Here is a 24855-nt window from a genome sequence, read left to right as displayed (position 1 = left end):
GTCAGGGACGGTACCTACCGTCTGGGAACACCAGACGGACAACCGTTGCCTCGAACTTGGAATGTAGATAATCTTAAGAAATATTTCTTTTGAATGATGTAAATAGTCAAGGGCTACTTAATAAAAGTTTGCATACTTAATATTCAATTTTGTACTAAGAGGGGCACGCCTACTAACAAACGGTCGGCTACTCTCCATACTCAGTTTTTATTCTTACTTAAGAGGGGCATGCCGTCTGTACCTTTACAGTCGGCTACTCTCCATTGAGTATTTTACTTTATCTTCAGAGGGACATGCCGCCTGTACCTTTAATGTCGGCTACTTTCCATTGAATATTTTACTCACCATAGGGGCATGCCGTCTGGACATATAGTCGGATACTCTCCATAAAAGAGGGCCGACTGGTTCCAAACACACAGCCACCCCCCTTATACTTAGCTAAAAATGATCAGGGCCTAGCCGACCCTATGCCTAAACAGGCGGCTACCCTCCTCTTACTTAGCATCTGCGTCCACCAAAGGACTAACCAAGGCCACAGGCCGAATGATCAGACCAGGCGCCAAGCCAACTGATCCAATCTTCAAAACTAATACGACCTGTCCCAACATCATAGCAGGCGTCCGGCGGCATCCCTCTGGATGAAATTCGTCGCAGAGAGCAGCTCCCTTTTGGGCGGAACATTGCTCTATAAACTAATTACACGGCACCTATACGACTGTCCCCAAGGGCAACCACGTAGCCGTTTTTGAGACAAGGATAACTCTATCACTAACCAAACCAGTGGTAGCAGTTGACATCTGAGTCAGATGACCGCCTGTATTACTTGGGATAAATGCAGGGGGTACCTCTTGAGTTAATAGCCAACAAACATTGGCGAATCAAAAGGTTCAGCCGGCCTCCGCCGCCTGGTACCTTTACTACTCAAGCAGGAGTGACGACGACTGAGTAACACCAAAGTTAACTCATAGTCACTCTCTCAAACTTAGTATGGAGCCTAAAAGGTATGAGTCGTCCGCCTGTTTTTAGCAAACAAGGGCTCTCAACCACTACTCCTGCTAAGTTAACAACCTATGAGTTAAAAGCCAACAAACATTGGCGAATAAAGGGGGACAACCGGTACCCACCGCTGCTTGATACCTCTACTACTCAGTTACTTGGCGACTAGGTAAAAATCATGTTTACTTGGTCACTCCCTAAAAATTTTAGTTTGAAACTAAAAAGGTGTTCATACAGTCGGCCTAGACGGCCTAAAGTCTCTAGCCTAAAAGCATGACAAGTAGGAAATAATTTACCTACTTGGTTAATTTTACAAATGACAGGACCGCCTGCCTAAAGGGGATCCAGTCTTTAAAATGGTTCGAATACCGATTGGATAAATGGCCGACTGATTGTCTAGCCTGGAAACATACAACCAGTCGTCCAGGGGCATAGGCGGCGTGACTAACTATCCGTACCTGTCTGCAACTATCGGCCATGTAAAACAGTCGGTATAGTGTACAATTGGATATCAGAATAATTCCATACTTGAACAAATTTGAAGCAGAACAAAAAAATTCATTAAAAAGAAGCCGGTCATTAAAGACCGGCAAAATATTCAGAGCCCCGGCCCCCTGGCCGGGTAAATACAAACAAACGGCACGCAGGCCGTGGAAAGAAGACATAAAGCTTAAGAAGGGGGCAGATCTTCAATATTAGCAGCTGCCGCCTGGTCAGCACTCTTCCTGCTGGACTCGGCTTCAGCTGCATCCTTCTTTGATGCATTACCCCCAAGCGGCATAAGCGCCACTACCGGCTGCTCCTCCTCCTCCAACGCCTCTTCCTCAGCAACCGCCAGGATCTCTTGATTATATCTATCAGAACACTGGCGGTACGTTTTTTCCCATGAGGCAAAGTCGGCATTGGGGAAGAGGCGGCCCCAAGTCATGCGCTGGATTTGAGCAGAGTCTTCCATCATCTCCCGGACCAGCTCTTTCTTTTCTTGCTCGGCCTTTTCCGAGAGCTCCTGAGTAAGACTCTTCTCCTGGGTCACCAGGCGTACCTTTACGCTCGCCAAGGATTTCTCCAAGGTTTCGTATGAGGACATCTTTTGGCGAAGAGGTCTCAGCTCGGCCTTGAGGTTGTTGATGGTCGCCTCAAGCTCGCTATTCCTCTTCTGGGCCGCCTCTAACTGAGCTCGGATAGCGGCGGTAGCCTGCGCCTGATAATAAAGAATATCAATGGTCAGAACTTCATTTTGGGCAATTTGAAACATTGCCTTATCACAGTCAGAGGCGGCCATAGCTTTTGCAGCCTTTACCTCTTTGTTCTTCCGATCAAGCGGCTTGCGAAGGCCGTTCACTCGGAGCAGGGCCTAAGTAAAAAGGGGAACAGGCGTCAGTTTCCAAACAAAAAAGAAAACAGGCGTCCTGGAATTCAAATACTAAAAAATATGCTAAGTATACCTCAGCAAGGACCCCTGCAATCCCGTCTAGGTCAAGGGTGCCGACACCCCTGACCGCTTCCCTTTCAGCTGGAGGAACGGCCTTGATCATAGACTTGGCCACCTCGACCAAGTCAGGCTCCTGAGGGCCGGCTGCATCAAGCATAAACAAACGGATTAGACCTAGTAAAGAAGGGAGAAAGTCTAAAATTTACAAGGATAATATCATACTTCTAGGTGGCCCAACTGGAGTTTTAGAAGAAGTGGTCGGCTGCTTCTCAGCCGCCACATGTTTCCTGGCAGAACCAGGAGAGCTCGCAACAGTCGTCCTCCGGGCCTTGGGGTCCGGCTGTTGGGAAGAAGAAGCCCTTGGAGCGCCCGTCTAAAAAAGAAAAAAAAGAGTCAGTATATGCATAAACACAACTCCAAAGAGAGGGTGAAAGGTTCGAAGCCCACCAAGGGTGCCCCCTTGTTGGGGGAGTCGGTTGAAGACTGTTGCATGATGGAGGCCCGCAACATGGCCGCCGCAGTCTTGGAGGCGGTAATTTTGCTCATGGCGTCCGCTGCAAAAAAAAATAGCAAAGTTAATAAAAGTCATAACAAGAAATGCACGGAACAACAGAGTATTCGACAGGCCGGCTACCTCTTGAGCACCGACTGCTGAGGCCACAGGCGGCCAAAAAATACTCGTCGTAGAGCCATTTGAAGCTCGGGACGCAGTGCAGGGGTACTTGCTCTCGTACCCCTGAAGTAGAGTTCACCTTCGACTCTACTTTGAAGAGTCCTTTATCTAGGATCTCTTTTTTAGCCTTGGGGGGAACAGGCGGCATGCTGCGGCCGCCTGCAAGAAGGGGCGGATTCCTGTTCCACCTGTTGAAGCGCTTGTTCAGCTCTGTGTCTGAACTCTCAATAATAAGGAAGGTGCTCCGCCAGTCCTTCCATTTGTTTGCTTTACCTCTCGTCATGAGGTAGCCCCTGTGGCTCGTCAATTGATACCAGCCGGTACCGCCTGCCTTAGGGGTCCGGCTGAGGTAGTTCATGTGGGCGAAAGCCTCGAAGTTCGGCTCCACCCCGTGCAGTTCGCACCCGGCCACATAGCCGAGTACGTTGACCCAGGAGTTCGGGGCTAACTGCCATAACCCCAACTCATACCCATCCAAGATCCGCTGAACAGCCGGACGTAGTGGGAAGCGCAGCCCAGCCTTGATGGCCGCCTCGTAGCAGCCAAAGCAGGCGCCATCATAACTGGTACGAGCCGGCCAGACGACTGTGTCTTCTGGATCCGGCACGAACACTAAAAAGCCGGGGCCCATTGTGTGGTTTGCGATAAAGCTCTCCACTTTCTCTTGCATGGCCGTGATCCGGCCCCGAGGTACCGTGCAGTAGTAGGGGGTATTTTGCTCTCGGTGAGAGGCGGATGGCTCCGCCCAATCGTCCCCCTTCTCAACTGCGTGAGAAAGCCTCGCCTCTTGTAGGCGACTGTTTTTCTCTTCTGTGTCCAGAGAAGCATGGCCAGAAGAGCTAGACTCGGAATCGTCCTCTGACGAGTCCGAAGAGGACGACTCCTCCCCTCTCCCGGAGGGGCCCGCCTCCTCTCCTTTTAAAGGAGCAGGAGAGAATGTAGAATTGTCAATTGTAAAATGGGAAGGGGTCATTTTGACTCCTCCCTCAGAACTGCCGGCTTTCAAGCCGCTTTGTTTCACTTCCACATCTGGCGCCTGGTCAGATGTTTCACTAATCGACACCCTGTGGGAGGAGCCGTCTGAGTTTGAGATCCTGGCAGTCTTTTCTGTTCTGGCCATCATGCTCTGCATAGACACAGATACAGTCGGACTTTGTATAAAGGGCAAAGATGGGTCCAGAAAAGGGCAGGCGGCACTCCTAGTCCTAGATTCAGTCGTCCCCGGTGACCGGCTGATCACTAACCTAGGTCGTGTCGAGTGCTTCCGTGGTGCCATTTCAAAAAAGAATAAAGTAAAGAGAAAATTAAGAGTAAGAGAACCGACGGTTACCTGAACGAGTGACGATTGATGAATTCTGAAAATCCTTTGCAGTCGGCTTGTCAGAGCAGGCGGTAGGCAGAAAGGGTCCAAAATGTCAGAGCAAGTTCAGGGGTCCGAATGTTCTCTCAAAGTTTTCAAGTGTGAAAATGACCGAAGTCAACACTCCTTTATATAGGCGAAGTGAGAAGGCGAAGGGTCACTTCCAGAATTCAAAATTTTGGCGGGAGAATCTCTCGGCCTCTCGCCGAGTGACACCTGTAGCAGGCCGTCGCCTGTTACAGGGCGATACCTGTCACAGGTAACACGTGACCAGTCACGTGCCACCTGTGAGGGGCAAATGATTAGGGGATTTTTCCCCACCAATCACCATCTGACAAGTGGACCAATCAGGTTCCGCCATGTGTCCGTCACATGGGCCAATAGGAGCCTGCCACGTGTCAAGCAATGATCCGTCCACTATGGACCAATTACGACACGACACGTGTCCTTCCCATGACACCTGGGATAACCGGTCACCTAGGCCCACCTTTCGAGGGAAGCCCAATCAGCCCAAGGTTAACCTAAACCTAGATTGGCACGTTTCCCGAGGTTATAAATACCTCCCTTAATCCTCATTAAGGGGGATTACGCAAAAAACACAGATTACACACATTAAACTCTTTCACCTAGAGAAACCCAATCACTTTAATTTCCGCATTATTTACTCCTTAATCAAGTACTAACTTGACCGTCGGAGGCGGATCTCCAATCATCCGGAGCATCCGTTTTTTTTGCAGGTACAGGCGCCCGGTTCCAGTCTCGGAATTGTAACTCTCCCGCAGGACATCAGAAAACCCCGAAACAGTACTCATCATTGGGTTTGGTTTTTGGGGAGACACAATCAGGTGTCTATAAGTTGATTTCAATGAGACATTTGCTCCAGTAGCTCATATTGAAACCATTAAGATATTTTTATCCATAGCTGCACAAAAAGAATTATATGTGTATCAGCTTGATGCAGTGAAAACCTCATTTCTAAGTGGTATGTTAGAAGAAGAAGTGTATGTGGAACAACCACAAGGATATAAAATTCAAGGTAAAGAAGAAAAAGTTTATCATTTACATAAAGCAAATAGGTTAAACAAGCTCCAAGAGCATGGAATAGTAGAATTGACACATATTTTATGAATAGTGGATTAAAAAAAATTCCAAGTGAACCATCACTTTACATCAAAGGAAACAATGACGGACATTTTCTCATCGTTTATCTTTATGTTGATGATCTTATCTACACTGGAAATAATGGGAAACTCATAGATGAGTTCAAAGAGTCTATGATGCAAGAGTTTGAAATGACAGACTTAGGACTCATGAAATACTTTCTTGGAATTCAAGTAACGCAAACCAAGGGAGAAATTTTCTTCAATCAGGAAAAATATACAATGGATCTCCTAAAGAAATTTCATATGGAAATTTGCAAACCTGTGAATACTCCTATGGCATTGAGTGAAAAATTAAGTTAAGATGATGGAGCTAATAAGGTCGATGCTAATGTATATAGAAGTCTGGTAGGTTCCTTACTGTACTTAACTCATACAAGACCTAACATAGCTGAAGCGATAAATATGGTGTCAAGATTTATGAATAATCCTAGCAAACTACATTTTGCTGCTCCAAAATGGATATTACGCTATCTTCAAGGTACCAAGAAACTAGGCATAAGATATCGAACTGAAGAGAATAATAAATTGTTGGATACACAGATAGTGATTGGGCTGGTTCAGTAGATGATCATAAGAGTACATCAGCTTACATATTCTGTTTAGGCACTAAAATAATATCATGGAACTTAAGGAAACAACAAACTGTAGCATTGTCTTCAGCAAACACTACTAGAATCCGGTCAAATTGCGACCGTTTTTCTACGACCGTCATTAAAACGGTCGTAAAATTAGAAATCTGCGACTTTTTTTTTTTTTTTTTACAGTCGCAGTTTTGCGACCGTTTTTTACCAATTAAACTGTCGCAAGGGTATTTGTATAATTCTTTTTAAAAACATACATGTGGAAAATAATTCAAAATAAAAATAATATAGTTGCGACCGCCAAAAACGATCGCAGATTACGTTCGTTTCACAAACAGTCGATATTTGCGACCGTTTTAGCAGTCGTAATTGTTTTATTTTTATTTATTTAAATATGGGGTATAAAAGGGGTTCCCCACTCACCCTAACCCTAATTTTTTTTTTAACTCAGCCGCTCTATCTTCTCTTCTCTTTTCTTTCTCTCTCTTCTTACGTCCCTTCATCTTCTCTTCTCTCCTCCATCTTTCCTTCTCTCCTCCCTTCATTCTCCGACTTTTATCGTCGGAAATCAGACAAAGTTCAAAGAATTAGATCGGAAATCGCACGAAGAAGCTTCGGAAATTCGATCATCGACACCAACCTTCCACCGTCACAAGCACGAGCCCACCGCCACGATCTCCACTGTCACAAGCTCATGGTTTAACAAGTTAATGGTTTTTATGGTCTAACTCGACCATGAAAAGTCTAGATCTAGACTTTTCATGGTCGAATTTGGCCTTATTAAACCAAATTCGAGGTGAAATTTGAAGTCAAATCGGGGTTTGAGGTATGTTTTCATGTTTATACTTTTTTGTTTAATTTTGTCTTCGAATTTGGTTTGATTTTTTGTTCGAATTTGGTTTGGTTTTTTTTTTTTTTTCGAATTTCCATGTTCGAATGTTGTTTTTTTTTGTTTGATTTTTGTTCATTTTGGGTTTGATTTTCGTTTTGATTTTTTGTTAATTTTGGGTTTGATTTTCGTTTTGATTTTTGTTAATTTTGGGTTTGATTTTCGTTTTGAATTTGGGTTTGATTTTTGTTAATTTTGATTTTGGGTTTGATTTTTGTGGTTTGTTTTTGGTGGGTAATTTTGTGGATTTACTTATGTGGGTTATACTTTTTGTGGGTTTTTTTTGTTAATTTTGTGGGATTTTTTTGTTAATTTTGATTTTCGTTTCGAATTTTTGTTTAATTTTTGTGGGTTTAATTTTCTGGTTTTTTGGGTTTAGGTTGGTGATGGGTAGAGGTGGTTTAGGGTGGGTGGTGGTGGTGGTGGGTACAGGTGGTTTAGGGTGTAAATGTCTACAGGCAGGGTTTCGGTGGGTACAGGTGGTTTAGGGTGTAAATGTTACAGGCTGAGTTTCGGTGGGTACAGGTGGTTTAGGGTGCTGCTGGGTTTGGTTTGTTTCAGGATTTTTTTTAAAAAGAAACTTTTAGGGACCGCCTATAACCGTCGCAAATGGTCATATTTACGACCACTACTATACCAACCGCAATTAATTATATTCGCAACTGTTTTAGTACCGATCATTGAAAATAAAGGAAACGGTCGTAATAAACCGTCAATCAGTCGTAATATTGTTTTTTTTTGCGACCACGGGAATAACGTCCACCGCTTTGCAACCGCTGACGGTCGCAATTATTTTCAGCGACCGTTTTTGCTGTTTTCACTGACAGTCGGAAAGTACAAATATCCAGATGGATTTATATTCTGTCGGAAATTTTCAACTGAATTTCGAAGGATTATTTGATTTTGTCGGAAATATCCGACGGAATTACGTGTCCGTCGGAACTCGTTCGTCGAAAATCGACCTTATTCTTGTAGTGTTTGGTTAAGAAGAATTTTAAGAGATTTGAATATTATTCAAGAAAGTCCAACAACAATATTTTGTGACAATATGTCAGCAATTGCAATGACAAAGAATCCAGTGTTCCACACTAAAAGCAAACATATTGAGAATCGACATCATTTTATACGTGACTTAGTCAGTGAAGGAGAAATAAAGCTTAAGTTTATCAAAACTGTTGATCAACCAGTAGATATGCTTACTGAAGCAATAACTTCAGAAAAGTTTGAGAAATTCAGGACGTTATTAAACATTGCAAATTAGGGGGGGGGGGATTTGTGAGATTAATTTGCAGTAAAAGAAAAATTAAAGGGGAATCTTAAAATAAAATAGTAAAAGATTTTTTTATTTCAAGGCTTAAATAATATTGATTTATCACCTCTCCTATTTTAGTTTGTAACACTATAAAAGTTGTAATAATTTTTCATACAATATAATATAAAAATGAATAACAACATAATATAATATCTTTAATTCTCTAAATCAATCTCTATTATTTTATTAAATAAAGTAGGTGCTGCACCTTTGCTTATTTCATATATCTATTTTTATATGGGTAAATATAAGTTAATCTCTGAGATTCACAAAATTTGTTTATCAGATGACAATTTTGTAAATAAATCAACAACTTTTTCCATAAAAGTGGGTCCAACAGTGATGATGACCGGATAAAGTTGTTGATTTATTTACGAAAATGTCATGTGATAAACAAATTTTATTTATCCCAGAGATTAACTGGAGCTTCCTCTTTTTATATATCTCTCCCATTATACTTTCGCTGTCTCCAACAAATCTACCCTTAATCTAAAAAGTATTACAAAGTGCAAGTAGAAAATCATGTTTATTTGATAATACTACAAAGTACAAATTAAACTTCTCCATCTAGCCGGTACCAGAAACACCCAAGTCTTGCTTATTAGGAGGGTCATCTTTACCGGCCCCGAAAACCGGACCGCCTTTACCGGCAGCATCCTCAACCTTGTCTTGAAGTTTGTCAATCTCAATCCCCTTGTCATCCTCCCAAGACCTTAGCTCGGTCCTTGGCCTACTCTTTTGCTTCTGCTCCGGCACCGACTCGTACGTCGTCGCCGTAAAAGACATAGGCGGCTGCGCTCCTTGTGCTCCTGACATTATTCTCGATCACTAGCTATATGGTTATGCAAAGAAATTGATAAAGGGTAAGGTAATAGAAAATTGTAAAGCAACGTAGCAAAGTTACAATGGTATTAGTAGTAGGCTAGCTAGTGTACGTTTAAAGAAGGTGAAATATATTGATAAGGATGCATGGAAATGATGAGATAAACATACATAAAAGGATTAATAAAGCCATTTTATAATTCAAATGCATTAGACTTTCACACGTTAGCATGTAGGTGATACTTGGCAATTCATGGTATAAAGATCGATTTTTGAGCTTTGCCACCGCATCAGTAGGCTACTGAAGCTGTGAAGATTTAGTATTACTCGCTCTCTTCAATTCGTACCAAAATAACTAACACACTAATACCTTAGATTTTTTTCGCTATTTATATTTTATCTTTAATTTAGAGGTCATCATTGGACGAGCTAGACCAAGGTCAAAAGAATAGCCAATTTCTTGGGCCGCGATCCGGGCCAAGTTTCGGGTCGGAAATTACGTACCTAAACAGACAATCCCCCGCCCAAAATGGTCAAGCCGTGTGGGCCTTTCGGGCCAGACTAAAAAAATCAACTAAATGGCATATAACGCTTTTCCAAGCTTGCCCACAAATTTTTAAAAAACGAGTCAAGCTAGCCCCGACCCAATTTTTAGCCAAAAAAAAAAAATTGCCCAAAACTCGCCCAAATTTGGGTCGAACTGACTTTGATCATTTCTACTTTGACTATAGTTTTTTATTTTTTTATTATTTTTGTGCAAACTATATTTTTTACTAAAATAATAAAAACATATTTTATAATAAAATATGTTGTTAGATACTCCCTCCATTTTAAAATTCTTATTCCATTTCTCCATGCATGGAGCTTTAGGAAAAATAAGAAAAAGTAATAAAATATAGAGATAGGGGTTGGTGGAACAATAAAAAATTGTAAAAAGCAAAAGTAGTTGAGAGAATTAGAGGAGAGAGAATATAAAATTAATAAAATATAATTCATGTTGGGTCCACTAGTTGAGATAAATGAATTAAACAATGTAAAAGTTTTCCAAATAAGGAAAGGAAAAATGGAAATTAAAAATCTAACCTTCCACCGGTCTTCTCTAAAAAATCCAACCTTTTAATTATTCCATAAAAATTCAACTTTTACCCCTATCTTCATCTAAAAATCCATTATCTGTTGGTGACCGATTTTTGTAAGTTATATGCCACATGTCAGCTTTTAATAGGTCTTTTATTTTTTTAATAATTAAAAAAAATAATTAAAAGAAAAAAAAATCAAAGCCCCTAAACCCCCCTTTTACGGCCTAAATGACCATCCTGCGTCGCCGTTTCGATCGAAACTTCCCACCCCCTTCCCCTCCCCATCCCCACCTCTCCTTCCCCGACAACCCAACCCACAATCACCACCGCCGTACTCGCCACAAAACCCACGAAATCCCACAAATTAGTGGCTGGTGTTGGCAGCGGTGGAGCTTGCAGTGTTGTGAGGGCTGCTCTGTTGCCGCTACAATCGCTGATTGCCGCTGCTGCTTCGGTTGTGACATTGCGGTGGTGGAGTTGGTGGCTGGAATTTGATGGAAGTTGAGCAAGGGTGGGTTTTCTTGGTCGAGGTTGGGTTTTCGGGTAGTTAGGTGGTTTTCTGACGTTGGTTGAGGACAGCGAATGGTGGTTATTGCGGTGGGGAGTAGGTTTGTGGTTTACAGGGGCAACAACTGCGACTTGGGCGGTGATTGTGGGGTATTTTGGTGGGAGTGTGTGAGAGGGTGACTGCAGGTGGTTGTTGTGGGGATGCGGTGAGATTGAAGGAGTAGTGGAGCTTGATGATGACTGGTGGTGCGCGGTAGATGGCAGTAAGGAGCTACGGTTGCGGTGAGGTGAGAGTGAGGGGTTTCGGGGCGGTAGGTGGGTGGGGCTTGGGGTTTCAAGGCAGCAACACATGTGGCTGGCAACAACAAGTGGTTTTTGGGTGGTGGTTATAGTGATTGTCATGGAAGGGGGATGGAGAGGTAGGAGGGGAGTGAATTTTTAAAAAAAAAAAAAAAATCATTTTAACATGTTTAATAGGTTACAGGTCAAATGGATATTTAGATGAAGATAGGGGGTAAAGGTTGGATTTTTATAGAATAATCAAAGGGTTGGACTTTTTAAGGAAGACCAGTGAAAGGTTGGATTTTTAATTTCCATTTTTGCATAAGGAAATGGAGCAAATATTTAAAAATGGTCGGAAATGGAAAGTGGAGCAAGTATTTAAAAGCAGAGGGAGTAGATATTAGTATAAAGTTTCATAATATATGAAGTAACTATTTTTGTAAATATAATTTTTATTAATATTTAATTACATAAAAATAAGGTCAACTTAGTATTTCGTCATGTGTGCAAAATTTAACTGGCCAAAGGGAGTAAAATATTTCTCCTTCGGTTTTTTATATTATGTTATGACTGCCACATAATTTTAGGTGAAGTAATTGACTTTTTAATATAAAAAGATCTAAATAGTGTAGCCTGAGTCGGATTATTATGACATGTTTAGAAGTCTATGAAACCCATACATTTGCCATTTCCCTGATGGATTTTTTACCGTAACAATATTTTCAACCATTCCGGGAAAGTAAATGGCTCAATAAATTCGGTCGCTATTAGTTAATTCACCTTGGCAAGTTGACATGTATCGCTTCCAACTTCTTAATAGAGAAGCTTAGATAACTTAGAGCTGATCATATGCAGCCTGGCTTGGCCCAATTTTGGATGGGTTTTGGGCAGCCTTTTCCGACCCGAAACCGGGTGAACATTTTACCCTACACCCCCGTGTAGGTTGTTCTACCTGCACCCCCGTCAAAGCTATGTCGTTTTGTAGTTGGTGTAGGTAATATTCACGAGCTGGATTAATTATTATTTTCCCCCTTTTTTAATTCCTTCCTTTCTTATCATTCAAGCTATATATATATATATATATATATATATATATATATATATATATATATATATATATGATTTAAACTCTATATTTTCTCTCTCCTCAATTGATCAACTTCAATTGATTTTAATACCTACATTCTCTCTCCTCAATTTATCTTCTTCATTTGATTTTCATATTAATTTTGCAGCTTATTTTTTTACGATTTTGATACTCATTGTTGATCGATCATCAATGGCTAATTCTTCCTCTGCCGATTTTGATTGTGATTGCAAAAGTGCGTTCCCATCTGGAATTCGATTGATTGACTCGTTTGTTCATCAATGTGAGTAATTATGATCAACACTCTGTAATTCGATTCGATTGATTTTTTTATTATCAATACTCGGTTCTTATGTGAGTAATTATGCTAATTTTTTAATTTTGATTATCAATGTGATTAATCATAAATGTGATTAATCATAAATGTGAGTAATTATGTTAATTTTTGATTTTTGATTTTCAATACTATGTTCATCAATGTGAGTAATTATGATCAAAACTTTGGAATTCGATTCGATTGATATTTGATTTCATATTTTGATTATGATGATGATGAACATTTTTAGATTGCTTATATTTTTAATTTATTTCAATAATCTGTGTTTGAGAATTTCGTTTTTTAGTTTCGATTCCTTTAATTTTTTCCTTTTTTGTTTTCGTTTTAATCAGTATTATATTCTTAAATAATTAGTTATGTTTTATCATTTTGACTTATTAATTTGTTTATGTTTATTTTCAAAGTCATATATGATCATTTGTTTTTACATTTTTGTTTTATGATAATATTATGTGTTAATATTTTACAAATTGATCATATACAGTTTTGTTATTGAACATTTTATGTATTAATTATTGATCATTATGGAAACCGTTTATGTTCATTTATAATTGTATATTATAAATTTGTGCAGTGGAAAAAAAGGATGATATTGTTTATGAAGAAGTAGCTAAGTCTGAATTAATGGGCAAACAATTTAAATCTGAAGAAGAAGCTTATGAAATGTATAACGAATATGCTTTTAGGAAAGGTTTTGGAATTCGAATTGGGAAGAGTAAGAGGAGAAGTGATGATTCATTTTTGATGAAAAGATTTGTTTGTTGTAATGAGAGTTATAAAGATGATAAGTGTAGGAATAATAAGTGTTATGAGAAGTTGGATATTCGAACGGGTGGCTTAGCTTTTGTGCAGTTTCATATTGATCATTTAGGTGTTTATACATGTACAAGACATGAAATGGTGCATAATCATGATATGATTCCTGCTGAAAAGAGGCATTTGCTAAGGTCTTAAAGGGGTGTCACTAAAGACCAACTTATTTTTATTTCTACAATGAAATTGAGTGGAGACAAAGTTTTTGATTCTTTGAGGGCTTTAAAGAAGGAGGTTAGGGGTGGGGGGGTGGGGTCTCCCAACCTTTGTTTTATTGCTCCTAATGTGTATAATGCATTATCATCTGAAAAAGTTGCAAACTTGATGGATGTGATATTAACCAACTGATTAAATATTTTGCCAAGAGATATGTAGATAAGGCATATTTTTATTATGATTTTGAACAGGATGATAGTGGTGCTTTAGTTAGTTTTTTTTTTGGCGTGATGGTAGGATGATGAGAGATTATTATTACTTTGGAGATGTTTTGGTTTTTGATACAACCTATAGAACTAATAAATATGGAATGATATGTGCTCCATTTGTTGGGATGAAACATCATGATAATAATGTCATGTTTGGTATGAGTTTTATTCTTAATAAGCGCAATGAGTCTTTTGATGGGTTGTTTGATACATTTCTACACTCAATGGGAAGGAAAAGTTCCATTACAATTATGACTGATCAAGCACAAGCAATTGCAGCAAGTATAAGAAACATTTTAACTTCAACTTTCCATTATCGCTTATGTGTATGGCATCTTGAACAAAATTCAAAGAAGCACATTGCATCATTGAGAGCTTTGGAGGGCTTTATAGATTTATTCGGATATCTTCTGAAGTATTGTGAAACCCCTGCTGAATTTGAGCATTTTTGGAAAAGGTAAATTAATGTTTTTGATATTTAGTGTTTATTTGATTATGTTGTATATTTGATTATAACATAATATATATATGAACATTATGTGTTTTATATAAGATCATTTTAAAATAAAAAGATTTAATCTTTTATTAAATATGTACATTTTATTGTTTATAAGTGATTATAATATTTTGTACATTTATTGTATTATAATGGTCAAGTTGTTGTTAAACATCTTATTCTTTTAGTGTTTAAAAAATTTTGTTTATGAATATTGTTATTTATACAAATGTGCATATGTATTTGTTGTTTGTTCATTTTTTAAACCATCAATGTTCATTACTGCTATACAGAATGTTAGATAAATACAATTGTGGAAATGTTGATTTGTTATATGATTTGTATGAAATAAAGGAGATGTGGTGTCCAGCTTACTCTAAGAAGTATTGTTCTGGTGGTATTCTGTCCTCTCAACGTAGTGAAACTACTAATAAGTCAGCTTCTCAACGGCTTAACAAGACCCAAGGTTTGTGTGTTTTTTATCATGTTTTTCTTGATGTCATTTTTAAGTGGAGAAGCAAGGAAAGGTGGCAAAGATTTTAATACTTTGAGGGGTAATAGACACCTAGCTTTTGCTAATATTAGGATATTAGTTCATGCAAGATCATTGTATACTATTCAAGCTTATGTGCTTTTTAAAGAGGAGTTCATTAAGGGGACTGCTTATGATCATGTAGATTCTGGTATGCGTTTCCCTGAATATTCATATCATCTTTGGAGGCTTGGGAAGGATATGATTAAGCATGAAGTTGTTTTTGATAAAGAAACACATGTAATCTATTGTACATGCTTGTACTTTAGTGAGACTGGTTTACTTTGTTCTCATTCTCTTCGAGTTTATCATTTGCATTGTGTATGCAATATTCCACAAGAATATATAATGAAACGATGGACAAAGGCTTCCATGTGTAGTCATGGTATTGAAGAACCTACTTTGAGAACAAATGTTGTGGCTACTAGTGTTTCGAGGTCACAAACACTAAGAAATTTTTTTAAGTTGATAACAAGTTGTCAGAATTCTTTGAATGCAAGGGCAGAGGTTGATTGTTATTTTAATCTTTTGAAAGAAAGGGTTGAGAGTGTATCTGGTGCTATTGATTTTAGTGAACCTGTTGAAGGTGTTGAAATGGTTGATCTTGAAATCAAGAATCCTCCAAAAGCTAGGCCTAAAGGTAAGAGAATTACAAGGCCAAAGAGTACCTTAGAGAAGCAGTGCAACAAGGCAAAAGGTAATTGGAAGAAGAGAAAGTCAATTTACACTCCTTACAAAAGGGCTTAGGACAAGCAATAGTATAGGTAAATATGATCATTTTAGTTTTTGTAATTGATTATTTATTGTTTGAGAAATAAACATGTATCTTTCTATGTTTTTTTTTTATTAGGAACTGGATGAGAAAGGTTTTGCTGTTACTTATGCTAATTCTGTCAATGATCCCACCGAATTGATTGTTATGAGGAATCCACAGACTCATGTAAAATTAATTATTTTTTTAGAACAATTTATTTATATTTTATAAATTATTAATTTTTAATAATTTAAAAATATAAGTTGGATTTAATTAAGCTGTTTTAGAAGAAATTCTTTCTAGTTCTAAGGAATCAGATGAGAGTACTTCTAATGACTTTAATCCGGTATTTTTTTATTGATAATTACTTTATTAATTGTTTATATTGCGCATTTATTATATATATAATTATTTTTTATTACAATTTTTTTTATTGAAGGCTTCTGGTGAAAGCACTCTTCAATCCAACATATTTGTTGATCCAGATATTTCATATCTTGGTAAGGTTGTATTTTTTTTTTCTAATCTATTTATTTAAGGTTTTGTATCTGAACATCTATTGGTTTCATAATGGTCAATTAACTTTTTTGTAGCAAAAGGATTCAAATGTTTTTAAAGGTGTATCTGCTGTTCAAGTTCGTCTTAATTGTCCTATAAATAAAGCTGCTGCTAGTATTCAATCTAATACTCAAATTAATCCTAGAGTTTCAATTCCTACTTTTGCTGCTACAAAATCTCAAGCTCCTCCCATTATTTCCAGGATTGTTCAAACTTCAACTTATAAATGTTCAAACTTTAACCCAGAAATGTTCAAAGCCCGTTCAGAAAATGTTCAAACTTTAAATGTTAAAGTTTGTCCTCCTAATGTTCCAAAAAATGATCAAGGTTATCAAAAGAGTGTTCAAAATTCTTCAAGTGTTTCAAGAAATCTTCAAGTTGGTTTTTGACAGACTTCTTCTAAGTATGATATCTTGTTAGCTATTTTTGATACAAATGTAGCTAAGAGTTTGGCTAATAAAGGTAAATAAGTTAGTACTTTAGAATTTTATAAATGTTGGAACAATTACTATTATGTAATGTTGAATTTTTTATGTTTTTAGTATGTTTAAGACATAAGAATTTGTTTCTATAAAGACCTTTTTTAGTATATTTTTTTTTTTAAATTCAACATATATAATGAACATTTATTAATTTGAATATGAACGAAATTTAAGAACAACACAACAAGTTTATGAAACACTCAATTGTAATATATATTGAATCTAAGAAATATTGTTTTTCATACAAAGATTAAAATAAAATATTATACTTTTTTTAACAAATAACATCTATAAGTCTATTTTCCTTAAAAAAAAAAAAGAACATCTATTTGTCTATATATAAGATATGAACATAAATGTATTCATAAATGAACATACGAAACTACTCTGTTGCAAACTTTCTTGCTTTTCTTCTATTAATCCTAAACTCGGTGTTTTCTTCAAACAACATCGCTGTGTATTGCATTCTTAGCTTCCTTATTTGGTTCAACTGTAAATGTAAATGAAAATTAATTATAAGTTAAATATAATTCTATGTTATATAAATGAACATTACATGTTACATTATTGAACATTTACTACACTTACATGTTTGCTTTCAAGTCACAAACCGTTGTTCATTAGGATCAGCAGTGAAAGTTTCCATATGTTTCATTATGTAGACTCCACAGTTTGTGTGATCTACATTGCTACGCCACTTCTTTTTTTCCAAAACAATTTCATAGTTTTCAATAGAACTTGTATCTTCATGCCCAATCTGTTTCATGTATGCAACCAATCCTTTTTAATTGATATACATATAAAATGCTCACATTTAATAACATGTTTTATCTAAATTTTTTAAATTGAAAAGTAAGTAATTGTTGTAAAATTTTAACTTACAATCATTTGTGGTTGGTCGAGATACTTTTGAGGGACTGATACATGTTGTGGTAGCTTTCTATTGTCGATGATATGGATTGTATCCGTCATATGATTGGTGCACAAGACGAAAAAATGTTGGGAAGTTGCTACTTGAAAAAGTATTTGAACAAATAATAAATTGTTAATGAACATTTGAGTCATTATAATTGAACAAATAATACTAAAAGTACTTATTGTTACATGTTTGTATCTAAAAATGCTTTTGATTTTGTAAGTCTACAACTCACTTTCTATTCTTTCTATGAATTGTTCAAATCTTTTTTCCATAGTTGATATTTTTCTACAAACTCGATCTGTACACATGATTTGCTGCATTTTGTACATGAATATTAATTAATGAATCTTTTGAAGTTAAATCAAAATTAAATAATGTGAACTTACGTGTGGCATTGTTGTGAAATATATCTTGTTTTTTCGCTCTTTATGATTTATAATTGTTGCCCGAGAATCTATAGCATAATTCATCACTTGTACATCATCACCAAGTGTTTTCATTTCTGCTCTATTTATGAGATTGAGTCTATCATGATATAGAAGTAAACTGCACATGAACATTAAGCAATGTATAACTGAGCAATTCTTCATGAAACTTAATAAACATAAATACATTTGAATATGAGCAAATTACCTTTCATCTTCTCCACTATAAACAAAGTCACAGACAAGTTGATTCATTGTTTTCTCATCTTTAAAAAGATCTTTGTATTTGACCATGTATGGTGATTTAAAAGCAAGAGGAAGTGTTTGGGATTGACGTTGTGGCCTCATTGATGAACTGAACATATAATAAATTAAATATGATCATATTCGTATATACAAATAAACATTAAATACAAATAGGAAATAAAAAAATGTTAATTTATACCTCTCATCTATTTTCTTTCCAGTTTGTTTGCTCTTCTAGTTTTGGTCCTCAATGAGCTTCTTCTCATTATTCCTGAACATATTAAATAATACAAATGAACATTTAGTTTGCTGAAAATGTTCATTTATACTTTTCAATTCATTAGTTTAATATATATGTACCTTTTGGTGACTTTTGAGGATGATATATGCTTCGTCTTGGGGTCACTAAAAGGTCAAACTATGTTAGTACATAACTAAAAGGATAAGTCATACAATATTTTATGTGCATTTTCAATTTAGAAAATGAAACACATACATATTACTTAAACCATAAAATATTATACATGTACATACAATAGTTTTTGAAACACCAGTTTCAAGTTAAAATATATACAAAAGTTACACAACTTAAATTGTTCCATTCTAGATAAATTATCCTTACTAATTATATAACTTTAAATGTCCAATTATTTAATACTAATATCTATTTAAATTGTTCCATTCTAGATAAATCTTCAAGTTTGTTTCTTACTCCTTTCTTCCTCCATTCTTTTTTGATTTATCAATCTTATCTTATTCCGAAATTTCATCAGCAGTTTTCTTGTTTGCAGTTTCTTCTTCAGCTTGTGTTTTGGTATCATCACTCTTTGCACCAATTTCAGCACCAGATGCTGCAAATAAGAAATGTTATAATTAGAAATGAACATTATTTGTTCAGAAGTGAACATTTTAGTCTTTATAATTGAACATTTTACCACTGCTAGGTAATCCTTCCACATTTTCTTATGTTGCTGCTGAACTTGTGCCCACAACTTTTTCTGATTATTTACGTATAATTAGAAAAGAACATTACTTATTCATAAATGAACATGTTATTCTTTATAATTGAACATTTTACCTCTACTAGGAATTCCTTCAATATGTTCCTGTGCTGTTGTTGAACTTGTACTTGTATTTATACATAACTATTAGAAATGAACATTTATTCTTCAGTTATGTACATTATATTCTATATAAGTGAACAATTTACCATTTTTTGAAATTCCCTGAATATCTTCTTGTGGTGGTGCTTCTAAACTTGTAGCTCCAACATTTTTTCATTATTTGATTAGTTTTTAAATTAGTATTATGTAATATGCATGAACATATTATCAATTACACATAATCTAGTTACTTACTTTGAACCTCCTTTGATGAAATTATAACACCTATTGTTGAAGAAGTTGGCCCTGTTCCGACCTGTTTTTAAAAAATAACAAATTATGACAATTTATAACAAGTGGATTTCAATGATGAATTTAAATATATATCTTGTATCACTTACCAATGGCTGGTGATGGGGGTGTTAATTTAAGCTAAATGCTTTTCTTATATCATATTCCTACTCTTTCTCCTTCCCCTTTTTTTTTTTTTCTGTTTTTGCTTCTCACTTGCTTTCAGCAGTTCCTTCTTAGCTTCAGCAATCGCATTCAAGAAATTATCAGAGCCATAGATCTCTTCATCTTGGCTTAGAATCGATTGTTCCCTAGCAATCTTTCCCAAAACTTCATCAACTTTCTTCACTAAATCATTTTTTTGCCTTCACTAGTTTAGTTGAAAGTTTTGATAGGCATGCCCCAGTTTGATTCACCAGGGTAACAAAATCATCCATAAAAATCTGTATTATAAATAAAATATTAGATTTTCCACGATACATATAATATTACCAAAATGATCATTTATGTTTACGAAATTGAACATTCTACAAACTGGGGACTTGGTTAAGATTTTTCAGTAATTCTTGGTAAGATTTTGCCTCTACCAAACCCCAACTCTGATTCAGTCTTTAACCTTTCAAGAGCCATGTTTCTTTTCCATGCTGAAATAATAGGGATGGTTCTCAGTGGCCTTTTATCTAATCTTTATACCCTATCAAAATAGAACAACTAAAGAGAAAAAAGAAAATGAATATTAATCATAATATAAATGAACATTAATCATAATAGATATGACCATTTTTAACATTAGAATTAAAAATTTTACATTCAAAGAAATGAACATTATTCATTATAGAACTGAACATTTATCATATTACAATTGAACATTTACAGAAATGTATATATATGAATGTTTATAATTAACTTACCATCAGAAATTGCAAAGGGCCTTTGTAAAATCCCTTGCTTTGCTGCTTTCTCCAATCAACATGGTTCTTGTTAAGTGAGTCATATACATACTGACACCAATTCAAGTTTCTTATTTTTTTCTTTATCCGTCATTGAATAATGAAACTTGAAATGGCATTGATTGTTTTGAATGCATTTCATCATGGAATTTACAGTAACAACCAAAAAGTTGGTTATGAAATGCTCACTTGGTGGTCTTTTGTTCTTGAAATTGTCATGTATGTATCTTGTCACAATCTGAACAAAATAATGAAAAAAAATGTTATAACATATGATCATTTAATGTATTGGATATGAACATTAATATAAGTCATGATTATACCTGACTCACAAATGGAATTTTTCCTCCCCATGAACTTTTCCATTTTCTCATAAATTCTGCAAACTCCTCACTTGTTACGTTTTTTCAGACTTGGCCTCAATTATGGGAATTTCTCCCATAGGCAGTCCATAAACTATCCTAACATCCTCTACCTCAACATCAATTTTTTCATTTTTGGGTAATTCAAAAACCTGACTAATCTCTTCGAAACTATCCAATACCCAATTACAGAACCGTTGATCTAATAGCGGTAATTGGATGTCAAGAAGTGGCCCCAACCCAATATCATGTACTTCACTCTTTTGGGTATCTGTCATTTTCTTAATCCAAGCCATGAACTTGACATGTTCTCTTTTTGTAGCCTTATCTTCTTCAATTTTCTCTTCATCAATTTCCTCAACTTCCTCTACTTCAACTAGTTGTTTTTCAGTTTTCTTCCCCCTTTAATCTGGCTTTTCTCTGGTTGGTACAGTACCAACTTCTGCTCCCCCTTCTCTTTCTTGACTTTTTTCTTCTTTGGCTCTGTTTCTTCCTTCTCCAATTCTACATCTTCCTCACTGACTTGCTCTTTTTCAGCCTTGTAAGTTGAATCATCACTATCTTCATCACTTTCAGTAGAAGAAGACTCCTCGGATGGTTCATCAGATGGTACTTCTTGTATTTTTTTTCCTTTTGCCAACATTCTTTTTGGGAGGGCTCATAACTGTTTCAGTATAATGAAATGAACATAATATAAAAGTCATTATATGTGATCATTCTATGTATTGAAAATGAACATCTATATAGATAATGTTTATTGACAATATCTTTATAACCATAAAATGAACAAATATGTTAATATATATGATCATTATATATATTAAACTTGAACATTTATAAAAAAACATGTTTATACTTGCTTTCTTAGCAATTTTCTTCTGTTCTCCTGGTGTGGTAGGAGCAGGTATCTTTTTTCCACCTACATAAATGATAAATATATTAAGTTACAAATTTTAAATTTTATAATAAATAACAAACTCTATATTGAACATTTACCTATTTTAGTTTTTTCTTCTACTTTTGTTGTTTTTGATACAACTTTTTAGCAGGAGCACCTGGCTTTTTTGAATAGGTGTAATACTCTATCTGAACTTTTTTTTCTTGAGCTTTTTCAACTTTTTTAGCAGGAGCACCTGCCATTTTTTTTTGGTTGGAGTAGGTGTTGCAACTTTTTTCATCAGGAGCACCTGCCATTTTTTTAATTGGAGTTGGTGTTGCAATTTTTTCAGCAGGTGCACCTGCTTTCTTTTGAATATGAGAAGTCTTAGGAGAAGTTCTCTATTCCTGATCTTTTTTTTGCAAGTATTGTTTGTGATGCTTCAGTAGATTCTTCAGCAAGTGGAGCATTTGCCTCTTTCTGATCTCTTTCAGCAGATTCTTCTAACAACATAGAATGTGTATTTAAATTTTACATTAGTACACTTATAAATGCCCTATATAAAAAGTAAATACAAAAGTATTCCCTTTATCTTGGCTTCTTGTAACTCTCTTACTTGACTTTTCTTCCACTAAATGGGTTGTCTTTTTGTTTTTTCTTGCAACCGTTTTGAATCTTGTTCTTCTTTGGGCTGATTCTTCACTCTTTTGAGATGAGGCAGCTGGCTCTTAACTCATTTTTGTCAATAGACCAGTCGTATCCTTTTCTTGCTCTATTAGATAAGTTTCATCCTCAATATGTACACATTTATGTAATATCTCTGCTGCATCTTTCTTATCAGCTGTATTAAATGATCAATGATAAAACATTAAATGTATATTTATGTAAATACAATAACACATGTTTATTATATACAACATATATGAACATTGTAAATAATGAATATTACCCTTCTCATTTCCAATAGTCTCTTTCATCTCTGTAGTCTTTGGCATCTCTTCTTGAACATTTTCCTTTTCTCCTTCTACGTAAATGAACATATTAAATTTAATCGGTCAAATTTATTAATCTAAGTCAATAATGATTCATTCATAAAAATTCAATCATAAATATTCATTAAGCTTTAAGAATATGAACATTTTACCTTCCTAAGATTCAGTTGTCTTTGTTCTTTCTATCACCTCTTTTTCAACATTATTTTTAGATCTTGCTATGTATATCATCATATTTAATTGAATTAGTCATTATTTATTAAATTTCAAAGTTAATACAATAATTGTACATATATAATACTTTTTGAAAGAATGCTCGTTATATTACCTTTATGTGTGATAATTATTTCTTTCATACTCTTACTTAATTTTTCTAAATTATTTAGAGTAGATTTCTTGAACATCTTGAAAATTAATTATGAAGAAATTAATGATTCAATTTTATAATTAGAAAATAATTCATTTATTAAAGGAACATTTTAGTCAATGTAAATGAACATACTTTGGATTTTCTAGCACATTTGATTGAATATCTTTCAACTTGCTAAAATTAATATTAATTAATACAATTAGCATCAAAATAATTATAGAACTAAATTAAAGATATTGTATGAATAAAGATATTGTATAATAGTTAGAGGTTGTTTCTGATAAATTTTTTTTGGAATTATCATCCTTGATTTCTTCTCTGAGAGAAAAAAATAAAAATGCACATTTATGCTAACAAATATGAACATTTAGTCAAACAAAAAGGAACATTTTTCATGTAAATATAAAAAATTCATGAAATAATATTGACTATACCTTTGATTTCCTTGTTTATCATCATCAACATTTTTTTGTCTTCTTTAGAGTTAGTTTCATCCTCTTTGTCCTCTTTATAATTAATTTCATCCTCTTTATCCTCATCAACTGTTTTGGAAGTATCACCCTTGTTTCTTCATTGGGAGAAAAAATAAATAAAATTTGAAAATAAACATTTATGCTAATTAAAATGAACATTTATCGTGTAAAAAACACTATGAAATATTATTTAGAATACCTTTGAATTCCTTGTTGATCATCATTAGCATTCTTGTTGTCCTCCTTAGAGGTATTTGAATCCTCTTTGTCCTTACTAAATATTATTTAATATTTATTAATTAAAATGAGGACTATCAAATAATAAAAAATATATTTAGAATAAACATTCTATAAAATATTATTGAACATACTTTGAGTTCACTGTTTCAGGTTGAATCCCAAGAATACTAGTAGTATGAGTAGTAGGTACATCCTCACTTAGTTCACTAAAAACATCATAATTAGTTTTATCATATTATATTCACATATGAATTTATTAATTTAATAATAAACTAAAGTATTTAGAATAAAGTTTTTATACCTTATGTGTTGATTTGTCTCTAATCTTGATTTTGACATTACAAATTTAACTCAAACCTTTTTTTTTCACAAAAAATTTAAGAATTACCCAATAAGATTCATATATATACAGAATACATAATGATTGTATATAAAAATAATTATGTTCATACATATAAACTTACTTGTGGTTCAGAGTGAATCTTTGATAACTACAACCCAATTCATTATTTCCTATAACCTTCTTTAGAATTAATGGTTCTGATTTTGCATCTCTAAATTGCATACAATATAGATTAATTATAGGATACTAGTTTGAATGCATACAATTGAAATGATTATTATCATTATTGATATGTGTGCATGATGTTTCAAAGAAATGTACATTTTTTATATAAACCTATATGTATACTCAAACGAACAAATATGAACATATTTAAAAATGAACATAACTATATCTATAAATGAACATTATGAATATCATATATGATTTTTTATTTTATTTTGGCATATAAGGTTAAATATATACTCAAATAAACAAATGAACATTTATAATTCATTAAATGAACATATATTGCCTCGAAATTGTAGAAATATTAGCATTTGTACCATAAGACTTTTTAATATCTTTTAAAAGTTATGGATCTACAACTTGAGACTTTTTTTCGCGGCTTTTTTTAGTTTTTCTACTCTTATTTGAATAGGTTCCTGATTATCGTCTCTGTTTTTTAACAAATTGTTAATGTCT

General features: G+C 34.9%; 2 protein-coding genes across 2 annotated transcripts; both read right to left on the bottom strand.

Moving 5' to 3' along the window:
• Nucleotides 1–8870: 8870 nt before the first annotated feature.
• LOC110690089 lies at nt 8871–9964 on the bottom strand. The gene has a single exon (XM_021866915.1). It carries the CDS (start codon nt 9220–9222, stop codon nt 8974–8976), a length of 249 nt encoding a protein of 82 aa, XP_021722607.1. The 5' UTR covers nt 9223–9964; the 3' UTR covers nt 8871–8973.
• Nucleotides 9965–22140: 12176 nt separating this feature from the next.
• On the bottom strand, nt 22141–24167 carry LOC110689947 (chromo domain-containing protein cec-1-like). Its single transcript, XM_021866766.1, has 7 exons — nt 24130–24167; nt 23960–24034; nt 23788–23862; nt 23550–23683; nt 22703–22777; nt 22505–22594; nt 22141–22256 (listed from the first exon to the last, which is right to left on the bottom strand). The coding sequence occupies exons 1-7, from the start codon at nt 24165–24167 to the stop codon at nt 22141–22143; spliced, it is 603 nt and encodes a 200-aa protein (XP_021722458.1).
• Nucleotides 24168–24855: the final 688 nt, after the last annotated feature.

The sequence above is a fragment of the Chenopodium quinoa genome, unplaced genomic scaffold (assembly GCF_001683475.1).
Source record: "Chenopodium quinoa cultivar QQ74 unplaced genomic scaffold, ASM168347v1, whole genome shotgun sequence".
Classification (NCBI taxonomy): Eukaryota; Viridiplantae; Streptophyta; class Magnoliopsida; order Caryophyllales; family Amaranthaceae; genus Chenopodium; species Chenopodium quinoa.
Note: the sequence above shows the minus strand (reverse complement) of the source record. Positions and strands in the feature narration are given on the sequence as shown.

Excerpts from the sequence above, each read along its gene's own strand:
- LOC110690089 (XM_021866915.1), bottom strand. The coding sequence starts at position 9,222 with ATGTCAGGAGCACAAGGAGCGCAGCCGCCTATGTCTTTTACGGCGACG.
- LOC110689947 (XM_021866766.1), bottom strand. The coding sequence starts at position 24,167 with ATGTCAAAATCAAGATTAGAGACAAATCAACACATAAG. Across the intron at positions 23,684-23,787 it reads GATCAACAAGGAATTCAAAG|AAACAAGGGTGATACTTCCA; the intron begins GTATTCTAAATA and ends CTCCCAATGAAG. Across the intron at positions 22,595-22,702 it reads GACTATTGGAAATGAGAAGG|CTGATAAGAAAGATGCAGCA; the intron begins GTAATATTCATT and ends CATTTAATACAG.